The sequence below is a fragment of the Scatophagus argus genome, chromosome 7 (genome assembly GCF_020382885.2).
Source record: "Scatophagus argus isolate fScaArg1 chromosome 7, fScaArg1.pri, whole genome shotgun sequence".
In the NCBI taxonomy this organism is placed as follows: domain Eukaryota; kingdom Metazoa; phylum Chordata; class Actinopteri; family Scatophagidae; genus Scatophagus; species Scatophagus argus.
In genome coordinates, this window is record NC_058499.1 from 21,893,405 (window position 1) to 21,919,338 (window position 25,934).

General features: G+C 39.5%; 1 protein-coding gene across 1 annotated transcript in view; it reads right to left on the reverse strand.

Moving 5' to 3' along the window:
- Positions 1–25,934, reverse strand: part of si:ch211-266k8.4 (USP6 N-terminal-like protein) — a 59,438-nt gene that overhangs the window by 17,932 nt on the left and 15,572 nt on the right. The window contains exons 11-13 of the mRNA XM_046394102.1: positions 8,562–8,651; positions 6,499–6,689; positions 3,339–3,466 (exon numbers count right to left, since the gene is read on the reverse strand). Of these exons, the coding sequence (XP_046250058.1) occupies positions 3,339–3,466; positions 6,499–6,689; positions 8,562–8,651 (409 nt within the window). The remainder of the gene's footprint in view (positions 1–3,338; positions 3,467–6,498; positions 6,690–8,561; positions 8,652–25,934) is intronic.

The window sequence follows — 25,934 nt, forward strand, 5'->3', positions numbered from 1 at the left end:
TCATACGCAGATAGCGACAGATTGACATTAAAACCTAGCAAGTAGAAAGAAAGGGGACAAACAAAAAACTTTATCAGGCTTAAATTATGCAAAATTCTGCAGTGAATTTGGTCCGTGGGGGATTTTCATCTGTGTCTTTGTTTCTGAAGATTTACATTTTCACATGTGGGTGTTTATGAAATGGCTTCAAATCAATGACCCCTGGGCAGAAATGATCAATGACTCAAGGCCCTTTCAGAAGTACACCTTGTTATATAAATTTGATGGCGGCATTTCTATAAAGCGTATAATATGACTGCTCATTTTGTAAATTATTTATTTTGTAAACATTATTATTCATTATTATGAATAAATCTTTAGTGTAATACAAATATGTATTTAATATATAATACTTATTATGAAAGTTCTAAAGTCGTGATGCAGTGTGTGAGATAAATAAAAACGCTCTTCTTCCAAATATCGTGATCATTGCAGCTTGTCCCACAAATATCCTGCCATGTCCGCATGAAACTAGCAAACATTTACATACAACACACTTAATGCTGATGATGACAAAAAGCCACCAGTTCTAACAGACAGATAAAACCAGTAATGTTATGTTTTCCAGCTCAAGACTGAAATATAAAATGTTATCTAAAATGTGCTCTAGTGTTGACTGAGCAGGAAGATTAATTTAAACTCTCATGTGTTTCTCCTTCTGCCTTCCTCTAAGAGTTCCATGTCACTCAACTTTTTGTGATGGCCATCATTTTGCTTTTTTTGCTTTTGCTTCTTGTTAAGATGACGTGCGTTTTCAACACCTGGGAGAGAGCTAATTTGCTTCCCAATTACAATAATCCTTTTGGTGACCCCTGATGACCTCTAGCGACCCACAGACTAGTTAAAACAACCTTAACCACTAAACACAAAGACCAAATCTGTGAGGAATGACAAGTATGTATGCGACATAAGCACATACACGTGCATGCATATGCAAGGAGGAAAGGGTGCATGCTCACGCACATGCACGCGCACACACAAACACACATATACTTGCACAAGAGTCAGAGGAAAAAACAACATTACAATGAGAGGATTAGAAGACTATTGTGAAATTCTATGCGCTGCTGAAGGACCGGGTGGTTTAATTACAAAGAAACAAAACCTAAAAACATGGTGGAATAGTAGAACTTTCAATTGGTAAGAAACCGAACTGAGTTCCACAAAAGACACAGGTGTCACACACAGAGTACAAAATGTAACTGCCTGTACTAAGGCACACATAGGTACAAGTGAGGGGAGTCTGGTGGACAAACAAAGGGCGAGAAACAGTGTGTGAAGATAAAGCCAACATTAACATAGTTTGTCTTTCCCACTGTTCCTCCTTATGCTGTGCACATGAAAATTAACCAGCTATATTAGGCACTTTTGGACATGTGTGGGTGTGTGGCTCAAATGAAATTGTTTAAGTATGTACAAGCTCTCATTTGTCTTTACACACATTTATGTGTATGCAGAAACTGTATATAGACAATCTCTAGTATGCTACAAGCCTTTTCCATAAAAATGGAAGAAAAAAAATGCTAATTGAATAAGCTTTTGCAAATCTATTGTGCACACCTAGTAGGTTCTAATTTCATTCTGTGCCTGTGCCTGCTGCTTTCAGATATCTGCAGGGAGAGAAGTTTTTGATACAGTATAAAGTAACTACAGACTACAGTTACTTCAGAAATCACTTATAATGATTTAAAGATAAATGTACAGATGTTCCTAACTGTGGAAATGTATCAACCTCTGATGCAAAGACTGATTATCTGTAGACTGCTGACTGACAAAAACCCTCAGGGGCAAATAATAACAGATTCCAATTTCTTTGTGAATTATGATAATACAAAGCATAAACTGCAGCCAAATGACTATAACTGCAACTCAGATATTAAAGGTTCAAATGATTGCGGGAATGGGTGTAACAATCACAGTTCTAAATCAAAAAAAATCACCAACATCAAAAGCAGGACTGTGGTTCTTGTTTTTCTTTTTTCCTCTCCACCACACAGCTGACTTATAATGCCTAGATTAGCAGAAGAGATGTAAGCCTTTGGTGCAGGGACTGTGTGGATGTCTCCAAGCGTGCCCTTTTGTAGGTGCACATGCTGTAACCACACATACATGCATGTGGAGGTGTGTGCGTTGTTATTTTGCAGCAGCCTGGTGTTGTTAAGTTAAACACAGTAGACGGTTGTGTGAAATGGCACTGCACGACAGACTGACATGTCTTGAATCAGAGGCTGCAGATTTATCAGCTGTGCTCAGGGTCTGAAATTAAGTTTTGCCCTCACCTGCAAGGAAGGCAGGTCACTTAGCATTCTGGTCGCTTGTTTCTTTTTCCTGACACTTCTTAAATATATGGAGAAGGCTTTAAAATTGTAAACAACGAGTCACTGTTACTTGGCAGTAGGAATATATCATGTCATCACATCACCTTAACTCAGGACTAGTCTTAACCTATATATAAATAAAATAGTTTTTAAAAATGGTTATTAATATAACACAAACCTATTTGCCATAGTGCTGGGTGACGTGAAATATTTGCCACACACAACACTTAGCATGTATTTGGCAGGTGTTTCAATTTCAATCCCTGTCTGTGGTGATGTTTTCAGATATTTGCAGGGATTTAAACAACTAAAGGAGAAGCTTTTTACACAGTATAAAGAAGGTATGGACTACAGATACTGTAAGAATCACTCATAGTAATTCATAGATACATTTACAGATGTTCCTGCATTAGAGGTTATTGCCAAATTATGTTTTGAGCATTTCTCTGTTGCTGTGAATTTTCTCCAAGTATTTTAATTGTTGCTGTTGACAAAATCATCAGGTTGGTATGGTTCTGAACTTAACATATTCTCAGAGCAAAGTCTAACACCTAATTACCACCAAAATACCAACAACAAACTCATTCAGCTGTAAACTCCCACCTGTGTGGAATCTGGGCGTTGCACCAAACACCACACAGATGGTAACATTTCAAGGTCAGGTACAGAAAGGAAGGGAGATAAAGAATGTGTACCGTGGGCTTACTGTATTAGTTGCTTGCAATATATTCAACAGGCATTCATGTTATTGTGTCCACCCTTCGTATGCATTACACAAATACTGAGGGAAAAACACACAACTAGCAGGGGCATGCTAGAGTTTACATTAAAAAGTCCACAGATCACCATTCATGTGTGCAAACAGCATCCTACAATACAGTCAGATGTGGAAAAACGAACACGTCAGGAAAGACCTGACATGTACCGTTTGAGTGCAGGCATGTCAAGTTTGTTTTGCAGTGTTTAACCTTTTGTCCTCACCTGTCAGCTTTCATGTAACTAGCTGAATCTGTCACAGAGACAGGGGCCACAGTGACATCACCACTACTGCCCTGCACTGTCAGCCGCTGCACTCCGCCTCTCTGCTGGCTCCGCCTCCTGGACCTGATCTGAAAGAGGAAACAAGGGAAGGTGACGATAGATAGATATCTATGTGATGATAGACCAGATGGTTTGATGCTTCATCACAATGAAAAGATATGTCTCGTTAGCCTGGATATTTCTTAGTCTGTGTGGTTAACCAGCATCAACAAGGCGCTGCTGGAGGGATGTGCTTTAATTGGTGATTTCACGCATGAGATTAACACACTGATGTTTGACATGTTCACCATCTCAGTTTGGTGTGTCAGCATGTCGCCAAGGTTTGCTAATTGGAACTAAGCACAAAGTAAAGCTGACATTGATGGGAATGTCATATGTTCATTTGGAATTTCATCAACAAGCAAAGTATTATTAGACATATCAAAATTTTGACCCTATGACAGCACAAGATGAAAAGTCATCACCAGTAGGCCAGTAAGTCAGTAGGCTTGATCCTCAAATGCACGGCAATCCATCTAATAGCTGTTAAGTGGACAGAACACTTGGGGTTAAGCTGCTAGTGTGGCTAAAAACAAAAATGGCCATCACACATAAGGTTGCAAAAAATGAGCAAGCTTAAGAAGAAAAGTGTGTAACAGGTTTCGGGGAAAGAAACTGACATGAAAACTGAACTGAAGACTGAGTTGAAGACCTTAACAAAAAAGGAGAATGGCAAATAAAAACCAAAAAAAACAAAACAAAAAACAAAACAAAACAAAAAAACATGGAAATATATTGAATACAATCTTTACATCCAAAAAAATCAAAGCCTAAGGCCTGTCAAACTACCTACCTTGCTACCTTGTGTCACTGTGACAAGATGCTATAAGATGTATTCGAATCCTTAGAAAAAAAAATCCCCTAGGCATTGTTCCAGCTACATCTTCCATCATTTATATCTGACGGTCCCTGGAGCTATATATTAGTGTGATGTAACAGATGGCAAGGCAGGAGAAGCCATCTCTCATTTCAGTAATAAATATAACTGTTCTGGGTCACAGGAGGAACATTTCTGAAGAGTCGCATTCCCTAAATGATCAAAGAAAACTACAAATTCCTTTCTAATAACAGAGCAAAATGCTGTCAAAAGTGAATACTGAAATGTATATCTGCTGTATATTTAAACAGTGAAAAACCTAAACAGAGTGAGTAAACAAACTAATCAACTTCCACTAAGAGTTACCCAACTGATTTAGCTAAATCCCTCTGTTTTGAAATCCTCTTGTTGGTATAGTGGCTTCCCTTGTTGTCCAAGTCGATTTACTTTCTCACCGCTTTCTTCTTTCTCTCTCTTTGTTCATCAGTGCTCACTTTCTGGCTATTTTAAACTGCCTGTCTGTTCATTATTAGTTCTTTATTGAATATATCTTTCTCAGTGTTACATATTTGTAGGCTATTTCCAAAGCAATGGCAATGTGAGTGATTCCAAATAGGAAAAAGCTGCAGTTTGCACATGCTTGACACAACACATGAAATGTTTAATTACTGTGACATTAAGATATTAAGATTGTGAGGCCTTTGTAGAGAGCTGTGATGTCCAAGTGATCAGTTATTTACACTTACATGTCTGATCTGCGCTGTAGAACACAGTTGTGCAGGTTTTCTATCAAATTCTATTGTTTGAGTCTGTTTGTCCGACATCAGACTGAACTGTCTGCTTGTTACACTCCATTTCTATCAGTCAGCCTACTCAGTTGAGTGGGCTGACTCCATCCAGACAATGGGACCATTGGACACACAGTTTGAGACAAAATTGTCCAGGATACAGCTCAAATGGGCCCAGTGGAATTTTTTAGAGTTGACAAATAGTTTATTTTAAAGGCCAAGATAACAACAATAATTTGGAGCAGGAAAAAGCTGATTAAGTGGCTGACTCTTGAGTCCATATCTGCCTTAACCCTTGTCCAACCTCCACCTTCTGAAGTCCATACTGTGCTGATATTAACAGCACATCAATGTAAACATTCAGAAAAACACTGTTGTCATCAAATACTATGAAAAGGCAACAGAGCAAGAATAAACTCTCTTGTGTTTTACCACAACATGCCAACTTGGTGAGCCTTGCTGCCGAGTTTGGTCTTAGCAGAAGGATTTAGCATTTAAATTAAGCCGTTGAAGCTGTTGTCAGACACTTGGTCCTTTGTTGGAGGCTTTCAGACTGCTGGCTCTCAGTGGTCCCTGATTTCTTTAATAGCTACAAACAAACACACAAAAGAAGAAAAAAAAACTCCACATGGTTTAGTGGAGAGGGTCTGACAGACTATCCAGATGGCAAGCAGTACAGCATACCGCAAGAATACATACAATATGTAACTATGAACCAACTGGCACAACCAAAACAACCAGCACAAAGTGATAGACCAGAACAAGGACAATGCCCAATTACCCAGCACACCTGCTACTTTTGATCTTGTAAGCACAGTGCATGGAAGTACTGGGTTAAGTGGAATATAATTTGAAGGCTATGATGATTAATCATTATCCTCTCAGCCAGACACCAGACAGCTGTGCCTATCACAGCAGTGCATGACAAAATCAGTCCAACGATGAAGAGGGGAGAGTACACGCGAACAGTAACATGGAATGGAAGTAAAATTGTTTCATGGTTGGTTAAAGGACACACCTTGGTCAGCTCTGTCCAAAAGTAACAAAGTTAGGCCACCAGCGAGCACCTCTAAGGCTCAACATATGTTTCTTTCCTGTTTAATCTTTAAAAAAAAAGAACAAAAAACCTCTCAGTGTAAAATCACTGTAGTTTGAGTGTTACAAGTGTTATGCAGTTCTCTATTTCTTGCCCACAACCAGTGACTTACCAGTCCAAAATGCCAAAATGTTAAATTATTGTCTAAAAAAAAATCATTAAAACACACACACTCCATATAAAATGGGGCCAATTTTTTGAAACCCAGTTACCTAAATATCCCTTATGGAATAAGTTCCACATAAGTCAGAAATTTCTCAAAAGAGAGAAATAGAATCAGTTTCAGTAAAAAAAAAAAGAAAAAAAAGATTCAGAGTTTGATAAGCTTCAGAGAAAGTGCCTGTACTAACAAAGCTTTACCTGAGCTTGTGTTAGTGAAGCTGAGGTCCGATTCCTGAACGCTCGTCCAGGTGCAGGACTACGTTGTCTGGACTTTGTCTGTGCTTGAGAACCCTTCTCTTCAGCCCTCTGTCTACCAATTGGGTCCAACAGGTACCGCTGGGCCAGACGCATTACCCGAGTCAGTACACCTTTTGCCCTTGTAACTGAATCTGCAGATCAAAACACAGAATCAATATTGTAAATACTTGGACTAAATTTCTAGTTATCAATCAGACAACGATCAAGGCTTTCTTCTGGTGTGTCAAGGACTTATAAAATGGAAATTATTTGAGGTGGTATGAAACTGCAAAAACATCTTATTAAAATCACACAACCATTTTGACAATCCAGGAATATTCACTTAAAAAATCCTAAAGAGAACTGTGTGATCATACCCTACATAGACAAAGTATTGGGACACCTGACCATTACATGAACAAGGACTTTGATAACATCAATTTGTAAAAACATAGATAGCTGTACAGCTAGAACAGCTTCCACTCTTCTGGGAAGACTTTCCACAGAGTTTTTTGCTCATTCATGCAGTAGAGCATTTGTGAGGTCTGACTCTGATGTTGGACCAAAGGACCTGAATCACAATCTCTGGTCCAGTTCATCCCAAAGGTGTTGGATGGGGTTGAGGTCAGGACTCTGTGTGGGCCAGTCAAGTTCTTCCACACCAAACTCATCCAGCCATGTCTTTATGTACTTTGCTTTGTGCACTGGGACACAGTCATGCTGGAATAGAAAAGGGCCTTCAACAAACTGTTGCCACGAAGTTGGAAGCATAGCATTGTCCAAAATGTGGTATTCTGAAGCATTAAGATTTCCCTTCACTGGAAGTAAGGGGCCGAGCCCAACCCCTGGAGCACAATCCCATACCACACCTGAATTCAATCATATAGAGGTGTGTCCCAATACATGTGTCTATATAGTGTACTTTAAGCAGTTCATGTTGGAATTACAAAATAAGTTATCTTTCCATTACAGACAGACCCTGACCGAATTGCTTTTGTGTGTGAGTGTGTATTTGAACGTGTGTGAATGTGTCCTTGATATACACAAATGAATGTTATCAGTGGCTCACCATATTTACACAGGGGGCAGAATCTGCCTGCTTAGGCAAGCTGTGAACACAAACACCCACTGATACAATGTACTGTCCGTGTTTGTGTGCAAGCAAACTCATGTACACAATCACAGACACAAACACAGAAGCTGTATATCAAGGCCTGAAACACAAGGAGTGCCTGAGATCAAAACAGTATGTGGTCATTTTTACTGTGAATTGTCTATTGAAAAGACTCCACCACCAATAAATCACTCCACCACACCCAAATTTTTCCTGCCACTCCGGGTTGGAATCGGACCGGCGACACTCCAGTCACAAGCTGCTTCTCAAACCTCTAGGCCACGGCTTATCATTTATTGTTTATTTGTGCAGGCAAGTAGGCAAATTTGCAATGTCCACACAGGCATTTAAAATAATAATTATTTAGCATCAATTCATTCAATCAATCTGTTGCCTTCATTATGAACACTGTCTTAAAATGAACCACTATGGCAACTATGGATAAATGAAAATGTTCTATCCAAATACACTACCGTATCTGGCGTAAGTATGGTTAAAAACACAGTACTACCGGATGTACAAAGACTTATTTTACAATTTAGTCAGAGTGATCACAGTCTTGTTCTGACTACTGTATTTATATGTACACAGTATGTTTGGTGATTGTGCAGTGGAAAGACTGGAAGGATGGGCTAGCTGTACAACAAAGCTGCCCTAGCCTGGTTACTGTATTATTGAAGGTCTTAAGTCAACCAGTGACAAGAGTTAAAATATTACCAAGGGTTATACTGTAACAGAATTGTGATTTAATACACTATTATACAGGCTTGTACATGTCAGCCTTTTGCATGCAACTCTGTCCAATATTGAATCTGCTGAACTGATAGTGATTTACACACAATAAATAGAATAAGACAAACTTTAGAAATGTCTTTGTGTACATGTAGAGACATAGGATAATCACACTCACCTTTCTCAGTCTCAGACTTTTCTCTGTCTGAGGGCGTCGATACATTTTCTTTTGCCGTTGGCAGCGTGGCGGCTTGTTTTTCACGCTGGTCTGAAAAAGAGACCACCAAAAATTTAATATATAAGGCTACATTCGCTGCTGCTAGCATAATCTTATTTATCTTTGATAAAGCTTATAGTTAGGGCTGGCCTAGGCCGGCCCCTAGTTATGCTGCTATAGGCTTAGACTGCCGGGGGCCCTCCCATGACGCACTGAGCTCTTTCTTCCTCTCCCTCTCCTTCTGCACACATTCATGTCCCATTAATGCATATTACTAACTCAACTTCTTCCCTGGAGTCCCTGTGCTTTCTTGTCCCGCAGATTCCTAGCGATCATGACTGGACCTCCTGCTGCGGTCCTGCTGTCGTCCTGCTCAAAACCTACTGCAATTACTACTGTTTAGTCATAATCTGATTTAAATCTGTTAAGACTCAGTACAGCTACTACCATTATTGTCACTACCATTGTTATCAAAATCACCATAATACCTTCTGTATACTTCATTGTCATTATCATTATCTACATTTCGATACTTCTGGTATTATTACTGCTGCTATGCATCTCTGCTTGTGTGCTCCTTCTCTCACGCCCCACCCCCTCTGCCTCTCTCCCTTGCTCTCTCTGTCGCTCTCCTGCTCTCTCTCTCTCTCTCTCTCTCTCTCTCTCTCTCTCTCAACCCAACCGGTCAAGGCAGATGGCCGCCCATCTTGAGCCGGGGTCTGCTCCGAGGTTTCTGCCTTCTAAAAGGCAGTTTTTCCTCGCCACTGTCGCCAAGTGCTTGCTCAAGGGGGAATGTTGGGCTCTCTCTATTTTACAATTTAATTAAAGAGTTTGGTCTAGACCTGCTCTAATTGGAAAGTGTCATGAGATAACTTTTGTTGTGAATTGGCGCTATATAAATAAACTGAATTGAATTGAATTGAATTGAATAATGCACCCAAATCTCCTACCAAAGTTATATTGTGTTGTATTATGTTATATTTTAAGCAGTCGTGGATCAGCGGTTAGGGTGTCGGACCCGTAACTGGTGGATCGCTGGTTTGATTCCCCGTACCAGTGTCCTGAGGTACCCTTGAGCAAGGTACCTAACCCCCCACTGCTCCCCGGGCGCTGCACGCGGTCGCCCACTGCCCCGGGTTTGCTGTGTGTGTGTGTGCACGTCACTTGGGTGGGTTGGGTGGGGGCAGCCGTGGCCTAGAGGTTGGAGAAGCGGCTTGTGATCGGAGGGTCACCGGTTCGATTCCCCCACTGGACGGGCAGGAAAAATTTGGGTGTGGTGGAGTGATTAATGCGAAAAATACTCCCCCCCTCTATTAGCCGGCTGATGTGCCCTTGAGCAAGGCACTTAACCCCCCAATATGCTCCCCGGGCGCCTGATGCTGCCCACTGCTCCTGTGTGTGTTTCACTGCATGTAATTTGCCGGGTGTTGCATGTGTGTTCAACTAAGGATGGGTCAAATGCAGAAGACGAATTCAGTGTGTGTATGTAAAAATATATATACTGCCAATAAAGTTGATTCTTCTTCTTCTTCTTCTTCTTAAATGCAGAGCACGAATTTCGTTGGAGTGAGTTCCCTCCAATGACAAAATATGTCACTTTCATCTTTTTCACTTTCTTTGTGAGTAATGTCAGCAGGTTTTGCTAGGTTTTGACAAAAAAGAAAAAGGGTTGAAATAAGAACAGACTATATCTATCTTTGGTTCTACTCCATCAATTTTCATCATTTACCGTACCTGGACAACATCAGTCAAACAATGTATTAGAAGTACAATACTAAAAGAATTTTAAAAGTTAACTTTAAGACTCCTTAAAGAGAAGGAAGTTCTATAAAAAGGCTCAAATGACTATGAGCTGAGAGGCTCATAGTGACAAATACACAGAGAAATATTGCCTAATTCTAGAGTCCCCGTCAGCTCAAAGGAGTATTTTAGTTAACTTTAGATCATTATTCTGGTTTTCTGATCAACACCTCCATTTCCATCAACCACGTTTAAGCTGCTGCAGGCAGCAAAAAAGCTCTACTTCCACTGAATATGAACTGCCCAGTAGCAAGCAGCAGACAAAGTCAGTGACTAACTGAGAATGAAGAATTTATCAGCTTAAGAGAAACAAGACTACAGTTAAAATGACAATGAATATTAAATTTACTGTTGCAAGTGGTCACAAAGTATAACATCAATTGAAGCTATAACCAGCCATAACAACTTTATAAATTTATATCTCACTGTTGTGCATACCAGCTTGTTCGCTGCCTCCAAGAGGCCCAAAACAATCGGTGACTGAAGCCTTAACTAATGAGTTGGTTCATTTTTAGCTGAGAACAAGTTCTAAAGCTGCAGAAATGACTTTTTGGTCTGGCCTGGTCTTGGTTTGATCTTTTTTATTGACCCTGTTCACCCATTTTGTCAGACAAAGGTCTACTCAATCCACTGCCCTCCAGTATGTCCAGTAAAAACAGAGGTTTGCTGACACTTACAAAAACTGTATAGCTCTAAACTACTTTCTGGATCACATCTGGTATCTGTCTTTTCCTTTTTTGTTTTTTAAACACATGCTTTAAGGATAAAGCTTCTGCCAAACAGGAAGAGCCAGTGATAAAGTGCGAGGACTTTGCAGAGTCCTGAGTAGGGTTGTCTTTGATGTTACAACTCCATTTCCCACCCTCATAGCCCATGGCCCTCTCCCTCTGCCTCATGTCTCTCCGTCACTCCCTCGCTCTGATCTATCTCAGTCACTGTCAGACATCAGTTGAAGAGAGGTTTACTTCCACATTCAAATGCCAAGCCAACTGCAAAACACTCACATGTATCAGCATGTCTCCTGTTAGCCACCCAAAGACTAACTGGTTAAGAACATATGGCTTATGCAAAAAAAGAGAGAATTAATCAAGTATTGTCAATCTGATAATGAGTTCAGCCAGCTGACTCTGTTGGTGTTCAAATTTATATTTTTAGCAACTAACTCTTGATAAAAAAGCGAGACAGTTAGCATCCTGTATAACTTTCATATTGTTGTTCTAAATATGTTGTCATCAAATGTGCACAGACAAACACTGTGGATGCATTAACACTGGTGAGCTCACCTGCAGTTTCTGTGTGACTCAGAGTGGTAATGACAAGGTCTGAATGACTGTCTGTGAGAGAGATTTATAGCTCGTACTCAGGTTCCACTACTCCTTCTGAATCCGCCACCTAAAAAGTTCCTTTCTCACAGTATAAATGCACTTTAAAGAAACATTCTATCCCTTTCAGAATTTAGCACAGACCCTCATCCAGTGCAGGGTCGCTGGGGGTTGCAGCCTATCCCAGAACACACTGAGTGATAGGTGGATATAGACTCTGAAGGCAGTTGATTTGGAACCACACTCTGGCTGTGAGATCTCAACCCCACCATGCCACGCTTTAACCTACTTTCTTATGACATATCTACACGGGAGGCACTTCAGCACGTCTTACAAATGTAAACATAACGCAAGGCATCTTTTCACTTTAAGTCTCTTTCTTCCATTTTTCACACGTGACTATAGTTTTGGGCTGTAAGTGCTGCCAAAATGCAAGTGCAAGCTTCGAATTTCTGAAAGTTACAGAATCATTACTTTAATTAGTTTAGGGTTAAATACTTGGGCCTTAAGTTGAAAATTAAACTTTGAACAGTCATAGTTTTAATGATAGAATTTTTTAAACTCATTTATACTTTAGCAGAAACTGGCTTGGGATTAAAGCAAATGCTCCAGATGAATTAATCCTGGATCCTGTTCATTCTTAATTGCTGCTACTGTAATATAACCAGCCTGGCCTTTAACTGCCGCTTCAAAACAAATAGTCGCTTGTTGTAGCACAGGTTTTTCTGTCACACTGAAGTGAGCCACTGGTTTGAAAAGATACCACAGCTTTACTAAAGCGGAAGAAAAATTACAGACTTTTAAACTGATTCCATAGGCCAAATGACTAAAACTAACTGATATGAGAGCTAGCCCTAATGCCTTCCTTGGAATTATTAACATTATTAACAGAGCAACACATCACAGGCTTGTCTCTGACAGCTGTCAGAAAATCACATAAGTTTACCAAAGAAGAGCCTCAACCACTCACTGTATACAGACTGACTCCAAAATAAAGGTTTAGGCAAATGCCTTAATGACAGATGCCATAAGAGACACACATATACAAACCCTATTCTCCTACAGTAACAACAGAGCAGAGGACATGATGGCAAAGACATTGATGAGACACTGCCATATACTAGTATCATGATTTTAAACAACCAACTGTGCTCTAGGAACAGCAATGTTGGTCTGCCACTTGGATGCAGGAAGAAATATCTACTTTGCAATGAAATTCATTCATTCATGGTCACCACAACATGAATCTTATTGACTTGACTCTCCATAAAGCCAAGCATTTCACCAATACAACAATGCACAGTTTGCCTTACGCTGCACTCAAAAAACTATTGTTGCTTCTCCATCCAGCAAAATCTTCCCACAAGTGATAGTTTCAACCTATATTGTAAGTGACCAAAAGGACAAACAGGATACCTTCTGGATCAACGTGGTGTCCTACTCACACCTAGCTCTTGAAATGACTTCTACATGTACATTAATAAAACAATAATAATTTAATAACCAACTAGCATTTCTGGTGTCGACTAGTGAGGGTAGCAACTTTTAAAACAACTAGTTGGCTAATCGCACATATCTCTAATTCCCATCAGCCTAAGTTGTACTTTGTGTTTCATACTAATAACCAAATGTTAGCATTCCAGCACCATAAAGAAAATGCTGAAAATGGCAAACATTAGAAGATTATCATTGGCTTTTTTGTTTAGCTCAAAGTTCAATCTCACTAAGTTGTAAAAATGACTGCAGACTCATAGTATCCTATAGACTTTGTCTTGTTTACTTAAAGAGTAACGTAGCATTAAACAGACTCAACTTAGTGAATTATCAGTTAATCCTCTCACCGGCCTGCAGTGTTCATTACAACATTATTACCTTTTTTTAGAAGACAAACTAGTAATTCTGGACTCAAGAACCCTAAAAATCTGTGAAAAATCTATGAAAAAAAAATCTATACCCTGAGACACTGCCCTGAATTACAAGGCAACACTGCATTTACCACACCCACACACCCCAACATACAATTACAGCAATCAACCATAGAGTGGACAACATGTAGTAAGGAAAGATTGAGTGTGTTTGTGAGGGAGACAATTAATTTTTTTTAATCTTGAAAGGTGCTTGTCCAAATTAAAACGAGTTATTTCAAATTGATGTGAAACACATTGGTTTTTCTGCAAATTCTCTGCCAAGTTTACCTCCAGCTTCAAGGAAAACTAGTGGATATGAGTTCACAGTGCTAAATTAAAATTATGTGCACTAATAGCTCATCACTGGATAATGTGATCAATGCTAAACAATTACAAGTCATGATATAATATGGGCTTTCTAAATATTTTATTCATTTATATAATGCCTGAACATACTGCAACCATAGTACGGTAAACTCAGTGTCTACACACTCTATTCCCATCCAGCATGCATCCCCAGTATAATCTCAAACACACAGAGAAATATATAAAAACAAATTACATAATACAAACACAGTGATGTAACTTAAAATTGCTAAATTAAAACATACGGTCAAAATCACAGCTCACACACACACGCGAATAGTTGAGAATGTCAGTGTCAGTGAGCTCAGCTCCTGAGTTTCTCTATGACTCAGGGATATAATGAGAAGGTATGAATGACAGCACGTGTTTTACTGCCCACTCTCTCTCTCTCTTTCAAAGTCAGTTTCAGATGACAGAGTACTCTGCTGATTCCTCAGTGTCCAGGAATTAATGCTGATGACATGCAGCCTTTGAAGGTTGTGTTTTGGTGTGTTTGAAGCGTCTGCCGTCCTCCGGGAGTTGGCGAGGCAGCACACCTGTAGCTGGGATTGAATAAGCTCTAATGTAAGGCTGGGCTCAGCAGATCCTGTGGCCTGGGAGCTCACTGACACTGTTCAGTGGCAGCTTTGAAGTGCTGATCATTTAAGTGGTGGTGGTGGGGGAAGACTAAGTAATGAACACAGAAAATGTCTTGAGGGAAGAAATACAAAGAGAAAGATGGAGCAAATTATAAGATTCCACTTCTACATTACCTAAACATCTAGTAAATGAAAAGAGAACACAAGACATATATTGCATTTGCACCGGATGTTTCTAATTCAAATGTTAGAGTACGTAGAAAAACCTTTGAAAACCTAGAGTAACATAATGAGGTTGTTACAAGGTTGTTACTCCCTGGTGATGGTTTACCTCTGCTTAGTATCTCTATTTCTTCTTGATATGCTTGTCTTTGCAGATCTTTGATGACCACAAGTTCTGCGTCTTTTCGTTCATTAACAGTAGAGTGTGTAGTTGATTTGTTGCTTGATAGACAGAGTCACAGCACCAACTGCATGAGACCAGGCCTTACTGACCTGGTGAAGCTGGGAAAGTCTTTTTGTTTTCTTTCCTCTTGTGCTATCTTACATTCAGCCTCTTTTGCTGCTAATTCTGCAGCTGCATCAGCCCGTTTTGATGCAAGGTATGATGATGAGGAATGGTGAGAGATGCTGCATCAAAGTCTCCATCAATGTTTCCTTTACGTCTTGCTTTTTATTCTCACTTTCATCTTGAAGCAAGTGTTTTAATTCTTCAATTTCCCTTTGTAGATCAGTCATTTGTTCATTAACGTCTTTTAAACTTATGGATGAAGCCTGTGAGTCTTCCATTTTATGTTCCTTTTGATATCTCAAACGACTTGTGCCACCTGCTGGATTGCTGCATTGTGCAGCATGGCGGCGGACGGTCAAGCTCTTACTGTAGCATCCAGTCGACAGAAGTCAGCCAGGACTGACGGTTTAGTGACTTTTTAATGAGTTCTTTGCAGGTCATAAACCTGGGTACAGACGGACAAAATTACTGCCTAGCTGGTGAATAGTGGCGTATGTAGCAACGGAAGACAGAAACACAGTGATTATCCATTTGACTTGCATGCACCAAATGAACACAAGACTCCACATGGATGCCAACTTTGCATTGTGTTGGCAACATATGCAAACACGCAACTGCTTGAGCCAAACAAACCAATATTTAGAGCTGGCATTAACAAAGTTAGTGGAATTAGTTGGACAGTGAATGGTGAATGATGCATGAGGTATCATTAGCCTATTGCTGCATTTTGCCACTATTAAATAAAGAATGACAGTGAGGGCTATTTAAGTTATTGGTTATTTTAGCCTCCTGAATAGGACTTTTATCAACCTCCAGTCATCCCGTATCAGTCTTCTGCACACTGTTTGGTCACATATCACAAAGGACTGTTTGACCCTTGGCACTGGGTACAGTCACGCGGAATAGAAAAGATTATGGAAAAGACAAAAAAGTAGAAAGTGAGAGAGAAAGAAATCACAAGGACAGGAAGGAAGGAAAACAGTGAGTAAGAAGAGGAAAAGAGAAAAATGGTGCAATAATACCCCAATGTCTTGTGTAGTTAGAGATAAGCTGATAACTTGGCGAAAGGGAAAACAATCATTTGTAGGACTGCTCTCTGTTAACCACACACTTTCGCCCACAGGCACCCATACAGAAGCATGTTAGTGCATAAATATCCACAAATGTATGTTCCCCAAAACACTACTGTAATACATCAACAAATGCTGTCCAACTGTTGACTTTTTAAAGGTTTCGATCAAGATCAGTCAGCACTTGTAAATTGTGATTTTGAATTTTCTGAATGTGATTTTATTTGTGGTTATTATACCACCTTTTAATTCCATCTTTTGAAGTCCAAATGTTTCGATGTATGGCGTCAGAGAGAAATTTCTGCAGCTTTTTTATTAGAAAGTGGAGGCAAGTGAAACTAGATGCTGAATCACTGAACAAAGGTATTTATATCTTATTCAGAAAGGCTTAACGAGCTTTATCCCGGCACCAACAGATGTTATTTTATCAGTCCAGCTCATCACTAACATCAAAGTTGTTTAAAGTTGAAAGCCCTCAGCAGCCATCCTACAATGCCAAACTCATGGAGGTTAAATAAAGGGTATTGCAAAGCACAAAGAATCTGCCTACAGTATTTGATCTGACTGTCCTAAAAGAACAACTTACTATGTTTCTCTCAGAATTAAAGACTGGAATTTTCCTTTACTGGACACTTCACATGTTCATATGTGTGTTTATTAGGTAATACTTGATTGCACGGTGGTGACTCAGATTACAATAAACTACTACTGATTTCAAGTCTGTGTTGGTAAATATAAAACGACAGACAGAAAGGGTAAAAGTGAGATAAATCAATGTGCAGGATAAAGAAAAAAAAGGAGAAAGATAAAATATGAAGGCACAGATTCAGAGTGAGAGAAAGGGGATTTCCACAGAGAGAGGCTGTGGTCCACTTACAAAGACAAAAAAAAGTCACAAAAAAACTCTTTTTCCTCCCTTTTATTTTCACAATGTTGTGAAAATAAAATTAATTCCAGCTTTTTACAGTGTGTCATACAAACATGTTATTTTGTTTTTCACTGTGCGCTTGTGTGTCCACATGTTCATGTGTCAAAGCGTACAGTAAAAGTAAGAAAAAAATTAGGCCAGAGAAACGTGAGAGGCCAACAGATGGAGGAAAGTAGATAAGAAGGTTAAAGAAACATGACCTACAACAATACAACAAAGCCAGGGATGGAGCCAAGAAGTTGGCATGAAGAATACAAACACAAAAAGCAAGGTTAACTAAACTGTAATTTTTAGCAAACTTCACTCAAAGTGGAATAAATAATGAATTTGTTGGGGAATATTTTCGGCCATGGATCAATACACATTTGGTGTTCTAGTGAGCTCTAGTTATTCCAGCAGAGGGACTGTGCAGAAGTCTGACTCAAAACAGACTACAGTGTGAATTCAGGGTAATGAAATTCATCTAGTGATTAAAATTACGCCGGTGTACTTTGAACATTTTTGGTGTACAGAATTGTTCTTGACAATAGAAACAAGATTACTGGTATGTGCAATAAAAGGTTACACAACAACTGCAATGACTACAGTAAGTGTACGCAGTGAGTATATTAAGTAAGCAAAGAAACTGCATTCACCTGATAATGTCGGCACAATTGTTTAAAGCACCTGCTAGCTGTCAACAATGACGCCAGTGATGTTGATAACGGATTCCGAGTTATCATTTGCTGAAGGGCAGTCCATTAAATTCACCCAAGTGTCGCACTGTGAGACTGCAAACACAGTCGTTTGATAGGAATATACAAGGAAACACATGACCTATCCACGAAAAGCAACATTTGGTAGACAGATTATGACACAACAATAGGGGGTAGGCCTATTCCAAGTGTTAAGATGGTTTTATTCTTCTTGGAAGTGACCCTTACGACGCACAAGGGCCACTGTGAGGCATAAATGTTGTTTATCTCAAAAACAAAAGCAAGTGATATTAACATTACATATTGTTTGGATAGGCTTCCATTAAAGCAAAGATCTTCAACTGGTGAATATTCTCTAGGCTCAGCCCATTGTGACAGTGACTTCATATATTATATACATACATACACACACACACGGACGCCCAGAGAACATAAAGAATTGCCCATATGAGTCACAAATAAACTAACAGTGCATTTGTCCAATCACGTTAGAATTTTCAGGTGAGCTTAAAAGACTGGCTGATGTGATGCCCACTTTGTACATGTGTGAAGAAAAAACAAACAGATGCTTCAACTCCAGTGCTACAACTTTGGAGATATACTGAAATGTGTCCTTAAAAATCAAATATGATAAAATGTGACTTTTAACCTCATGAGCACTTCTTTCCACTGCTCACTATAAAGGGGAAACTCCATAAGTCACTTAGTCAAGGCAAGATATCAGCCTATTCAGCTCCCATCATGGGTTTAGTTCTAAGCTACTTGAATGCAACAGGGTTTACAATATCTAATCTATCAGCCCACAAAAGTACTCAATCATCATTCATTATTATTTTAAAGATTTCAAAACCATTTTGTTCAAACCACAAGCAAATATACATATCTTCAGGCAGTCCTTCATAGCAAATCACAAACACAATTACGGTCAAACACCCATGCTCATATTTGTTACTATAGTCTGGGTTTGTTATAATACTGTGGTACACAAGGGGATCAACATCTCAACTCACAGACAGTATATACTCATTAATCTGACAGCAGAATGCAGCTAAATTATTCCTGCTGTTTGTTTTGCGTATTTTCCACTTTGAACGTGTCCGCGAAACTGCCAGACAGAAAAAGCTCCCTGAGGAACGTGTATTAAACGGTGGTTAGGAATATACACAGCAGTCAACATGTGTCTGATGACAATCAGAGAAAAACACTGAGCCCTTAATAGGCACACAAATGCACAGATTTAGTCACTCACATGCACAAAGTTCAAAGAAATGAGAAGTCCCTTTAGTGTGTTGGTAGATTGGTTAAGAGTGTGGAGGCCACAACAGGGCATGGGTAGGAGAAAAGCAGCAGCAGGGAGGGAGTGTGGGAAGAAGAAGGGAGGAGGGTAAAAATGTAACAGGAAAGAAAAGACGAAGGCAAGTGAGTAACTTAGAAATTAATTAGGAATGCAAATTCAAGCCAGCCAAGTATCTGGATAGGCTAAATGTTTTACCATGAACACAACTGAACGCATGATATTAAAATATTTCTTCAACAATTGTCACTGAATGAGTTTACATTCTTTAATTACCTCTATATGGTTTTCACTCTCAGTGAGTCTGCCATTTCCGTATTAGAGTCAAACTGACTTTATATGTGCAGGGGACTGGAAGGACAGGAAACGATGCATGTGATCCAGCTTTACTCTTCGTAAATTTATGTCACTGAAACCTGCCAGGTTATTGCTAATACAATCTAAACATGAGAATCGTATTGGTGATACTTCACATTAAAAGGTAATTGCTGAAATGCTGGAGGCTTATTGTGAAACAGTCAAAAGAACTGCAGTGCATTTGGCAATAAAGCAAGCACCGAATATGATAAGAAAAATGCCTCAAACAGCAGCCATTTCCTACATTTATTATGGATGGACCAGTTTTGAATATTGTAGAAAGTTATGATAATAACTTGTTGACCAGGACTGAAATCTTAAGGATGATGAACCCAAATAAAAAATAAAATCCTGATTGATGTATTTTTAAATAGATAGACATAGAAAGTTAGCAATGAAGAAAGAAATGCAAAATACAAGTTTTTGCAACAGCACAGAGAAGAAATGCAGAATGGAAGGGAATGGGCCCCATTCGCCCCTGATCTCCGCTGACCTGTGAGTTTTGACCCCTACCACACCCTGTCATTCTGAACCTGCCTCTTAATGCGCCTTAAGGCCTAAAGCAAGATCAAAGTTCATTCCCAGGGGGCAAAGGTCCAACACGGACTCCAGAGGCTGGGGTATGTGAAGCTCGGAACTCAGCAATGAGTAACACAAAACACAAGACAGGGTAGAGTGGAGGTTGGTATAGCCACAGTTTTAATACTCTTAGGGAAGTAATAGAAGGGGTAAAGTTGGTCTTGGAATAAAAATTGAGAGATAGAAGAAGAAAATGACTGAGGATGAACAGAGGGTAGGAGGGCACTGAGACTGCGAGCAGGAAAAGGAAGGAAAAGAATGGAACTAAAATAGCCAGATTTCTACTTTCTAACCTGTAATTACAGCTGCCAAAACTAGAATGATGAGCAATTTAAAGAGAGTGAGAGGCCTCTAATTTAAACTCCACAAGTTAATATTTTATTGTGTCACTTTATGGTGATGGATAAACACAGTTAAATGACGTTACATTCTTTGCCTCTGTGATTGTCTTTCAGAACAGCCCTCCAATTTCTCTGTGGGTGTGTGGGACAAAGAGAAAGACATTCTAAGGACTGTGTGCATTTGCCTGCCAGAGAGTGGTAGGTAGACTATTCTGAAATTTCCTCTAAATTTTTATGAGACAATAAAACAATTATCATTAGACCTTCTTTTTCCTTATTGTTTTCTTCTCTCATGTTTTCAAGTTCGTATTTTCTTTCTGTTTTGTTTATTTCACCTAACACACACAGACACACAAACAGGCTCAACCCCAGCCTGATTACATGGGGCGTGCTTGCATCACACTCTGGCTCTGACATGGCCACCAGAACTGAACGCAGCCATTCTGGACAATGCCTCTGATTTCACCAGATGTGCCACAGCGGATTTCAAAAGTGTCCGACAAGCGGCACTCCTCTCCGCTCCATTTAAATTATGTGGCTAGTTTATTTTTGACGGAAGCTGCGCCAAGCTACACAGAGCAGATCAAGCCAGACAGGAAGCCAGATGCAGGAACAGCATGGAGCAGTACAGTTTTCAATGCATATATTTTGTGTGTCATACATTTTGAGCTTTTCGCATGTCATTCAACTCCATATGCATTTAGAGTTTTGGATATGCAGAAAAGGACAAAGAAAAGTGACTTTCATCATGTGGCCTTCACTGTAACAGTCATGTGACCTATTATAGGAAAAGATCATGGCTTGCGTTAAAATACATTTACTCACATAACTCTTGGAACTCACATAAGCACTACATAAATTAACCTACAGATTCAAGTATTTATGTAATGTATTTAACAGTCAAAGCAGTCTATTTGACCCATCTAGCACCATCATCTATCTACATGTGCTCTCATTCTCTCTCTTAAGTCACAATTTTTTCCCGTATGATATTCCCACCTAAAATGACATCTGAAAAGATTAAGGTGGAGAGAGTTAAATAACAAAACAAAACAAAACAAAACAAAAAAAAACAAAAACAAAAAGCTGCATTATGGTAACACACAAAATGACTTGAAGACATTGTCGTGTTGTTCATACGCCATTTGGTGAGTCCAGATCCTCAACAACAACAACAACAAAAAAACCACAACAGATCTAAATGTCTGTTGCTCACTTTGACTTCCTTTGTTGTTCTGACTTGTCATTCCACTATTCAGTTACACTTTCTCAAACACTATTCCCTCTTTCTTATTCATGCTTTTTACTTCTTCAATATTTTAGAGCAAAAGAACACCAGAGAAAACTCTTTGGCTTTGTTTGGCCAGGAAGGGACAACCCACATTTAAGTGTATGCAAATCATAATAACCTCTTTAAGAAATCATGCCCCAGATTTTACACAAAGCAAACATAATTAAGAAAATCTATTAATTATTAAGATCACACCTCCCTTGCTCAAGTTTGAGAGTTGAGCTCTCACAATACAAACAAAGCTGCATTATTCACATGTATGAACTCAAAGCAGTGTAGGTCACCCTCTCTCTCTCTCTCTCACACACACACACAGCTTCACTTTTTACCTCAATTATATAGCAATACATACACACACTGTAGGATAGCCACAGGGGTTCCATAGCACGTAACAGAGAGGAAGAGAAGGTACTTCTGGGAAACTTACACACACACACACACACACACACACACATAGGAAAGCAAGCAGGCAGGAAAACCTCAAGGGTCCAACCCTGGAGCAGAGCATTCAGGCACTTGGTAGGATCGGAGCCAACATTGCCTTCCTTTCTTTTCCTTAAGAAAGATTTGTTTTTCTCTTCTTACCCTCTCATCTCCTCTCCCACCTGCAGCTTCTAATCCCTTCATCTACCACATTTATACACAAATCACAAATAATTAATTCTTCTTCTAATTTTATCCAATTAGGGACTATGTGGAAACAAGCACAGAATCCCTAACCAGCTGCCTTGTTCTAATTTAATGAGGGGAGATGAGGACATCCAAACCGTTGTTCTCATGCTATTAGTTACATCCCCATCAGTTTACTAACTCCTACTTAACACAGAAAATGCCAACCATCAAATTACTAAAGCTTCAACAGAAACATCCATTACCAAAAACATTCTTTAATATCATAAAAAAAATCATGTTCACTTGAGAAAGAATAATTAGAGATGATCAGCTGAAGAGAAATGTAAAGGAGAAATGGTAAAGAGCTATTTGAAACATTATTCCTCAACATAAAGACTGATTGTGATCATGAAAGCAATCATCCAAATAAAACAGTAATTAATGAACGATGAAAAACTGTTAGTTAATGCTTATTACAAAGGATATTAGGCAATATATTCAAATTTATTTATTACAACTAATGGTTTATTCTGAATTTATATATCATAAAACGTATAAATACAAATATAATGAACATTACGTGATACCAAATAATAAAAAACTGCAAGGCTCAATAGTCAACCCAAGTATTCAGGTAACCTGCTAGTCAGCCTGAGGTTGAACAGCACTTGGTACAATATCTGGGTCATTGTTGGTGGACAGAACACAAACAAGCTAAAGGTATAACCCCTCTGTCCCAAAGGAATTAAAGAGAGAGGTTGCTCATTTACCATCACAGACAGGCAAGCACCCGGGCCCTCGGTTTCTGCTAGAAGCCTGAACAAATAAATCCAGCGTATACATGTGATGAAAAATGGAATCAAAGGCCTACTTCTGTATATTGTCAAATTACATCAGTAAGTGAAGCAGGTTAGCCTGGGGCTGATCAAGTACCTCACCTCAACCATCAGAAGCAAACTGAGGTGCACAGAGATCAACAATCACGTTGTTTACAAAGAGCAAAGCTTACTAGAAAGCAGGCCCATCTAGGGTCATAGGCAGGCTAAGTGCTCACAGCTAAGAGGCCTTATCCAGGTTAGAAAAGGTGACCATTCTTCAGGGACTATGCAATCCAGCCCCAACAGGGGCCTCAGACCACAAGACCATAGATGCTCCACATATTTTTCAACAACTTCCATTTAACTATTTCTCTTAGGAAATACAAGCAAAACCCCCTAATTCCTAAAAGTTGGGATGCTGTGTGCTCTGGCTGCAACGTGTTCCAACTTGTTGGGGCAGGGACATATTTACCACCATGTTACATCAACCTTTTTGGAATTGGGTTTATACCTCTGGCAACATTTTTTTTAAAGAAAAATATTTTTACCACTGCAAAGTCTGCAGGCACTACTGCATTTGTTGGAAAAGCACAGGTCGATCTTAGCTTGATAGTAGTACAGAATGTTGTTTATTTCATGGAGCGTTTTACTTAACTGACTACTATGCTCCACCTTGCAAAATACATTTTAATCTGATGTTGAGGCCATTTATAAGAACGCTCTTAGGAAGTTCCAACAAGCCTGGCAAGGACCTGAAGCCGTATAACCTCAGCTGAACTTCTCACTTTGGATACTCTGTTTTTGTCTCAGCCACCTGTGACCTGTGTGTTCGGGTGTTCATGACCCCTTTGGACCAGCAGTAGTGTTGCAAGGAAAAGACCTCTTTGCTGTAGGTCATAAACTCCACATTCTGACCCTTGAAACACTCTTCATCACCTCTCTTGTAATCTGATTGTTTGTGTGTGTGTGGTCACTCCAGCTCTGACCTTTGGCCAAATTTTTCTGACCCCTGATTAACCTAACCTTGCTTGTTCCAACATGGATTATGTGCTCCATTTTCAAGTTCCTCTTCCCCCAAGAAACATACATCTTGATTATATCTAGCTCTGTTGTAATGCTTATCTGGATTAGAAAAGGAAGCAAAAGCATGAAATATGCAAGACACTATGACACTCAGTAAGTGTTCTGTGCCTGATCCACTTATCATCAACCAAGGACACAAAGAGAGGAAAAAATAGTTTCATCAATGTTTTTACAAAGTATTGAACTCATTTGAACTTATGCACACACACACAGTGTAACCCTTACCCTAACCTTAACCCAAGTCTTCACTCTGAAACTAATGATTTACATCATGGGGACTTTCATTTTGTCTCCAAAATGAAGGTAAGTACCAACAATGTGACTGTGTAAACAGATTTATGTCCTCCATGAGTCTCACACACACACACACACACATTAATATACATAAACTACTGCAGTGACTCTGTTGGAGCCAAATAGCAGATGGACAACGAGGTCAAAAATGGTGTGAACAAGGGGATGAAACAGAGATTTAGTGAACAGATGGGCAGAGAATTGACTGATGGGAGGAATAAGAAAGCACACACACTGTATATGTCACGAAAAAGACATACAATGAGAGAATTCCTGCTAAAAATTGTTTTTAACAGGACAGAGTATTTTTCTCTCTTGTCAAATGTCGTGTGAAAAAGTTGAAAGTTGAAAAAAATCAGTCCCAGAGGGTGATGTTGTTTAATGGGCACTGTATAGCTGTGATAAAATGTAATGCATTTTAGGCATAAGTTAAGGGAAAGAAGCCTCAAGTTGACGGGCAACTTAACCAACCTCCTAGTCATCCTGCCGGTCCAATACATCAAATAATGACACTGCACAAAATTCTACAAAACCTGAACTCACAAAGAATATGCATGATAGGATATCATAAACCAGCATGACATTAAAATCTATGCAAGTACGAAAGGCTAGGCAGCACTGGCTGTGGAGGTTGTTTGGGGACACTGAATAAGATGAATGCTGAGTCACTGCAATATAGCTCGAGCAGCAGGCAAAAAGGAAGTAGGTAAGTATCATGGGAGCCTGCTGAGGGGAACAGGACTCTGGCATCTGCTACTACACCACAGAAGTCACGGAAGAAAGGAGACATGAGAGAGAATTGGAGTGGGAATGGAAAGAATAACAGGACAAGAAGAAAATCGATGGAGGGTAGGGAAAGAGGAAAAGGTGAAAGGAGAGCAAAAGGGAGCTGATTATAAAGGAGAATAATGTAGGAGAGGGAGGGCAGGCAGGAGAAAGAAAGGTGATAAGAGTAGCGGAAAGGATAAGGAGAGAAACACAATGGGAAAGTAGCCTGTAGAAGGACAGAAGGACACACATACCTGCTCTCAGAGCTTCTCAGCCTGACTCAGCATAACCTCAAGTCACTTCAGCTCTGTCCTTCACTGCTGACTCAGTCTGTAGTTGGATGGGCCCCAGGGACCCTCCTGTCACACCTGAAATACTCTACAGCAATATCATTCACAACACCTCCTCTCGCTGGGGCGATACATCACATGAAACCTTTCTCGTCACTTGTACCGCAATAACTTTCACTTGAACAAAATATGTATGCATGTACAAACACACAGTAATACTTCTTAGTTTAGAACTCTTAATATTTCAAAAAGAACAACCTTTTCTACAAAATGGGTTTTTTTGAATCAGTCTACATGCAGTCAGTGCAAGAGCAATCAGGCACGTGCTGAATCAGTGTAGCAGCACTGGCTTGAGAAGATTTGAACATGTTTTTAGCTGTAACTCAGGGACACGAATCAATTATACAGTGACTGCTGTGAATTCAAGTTG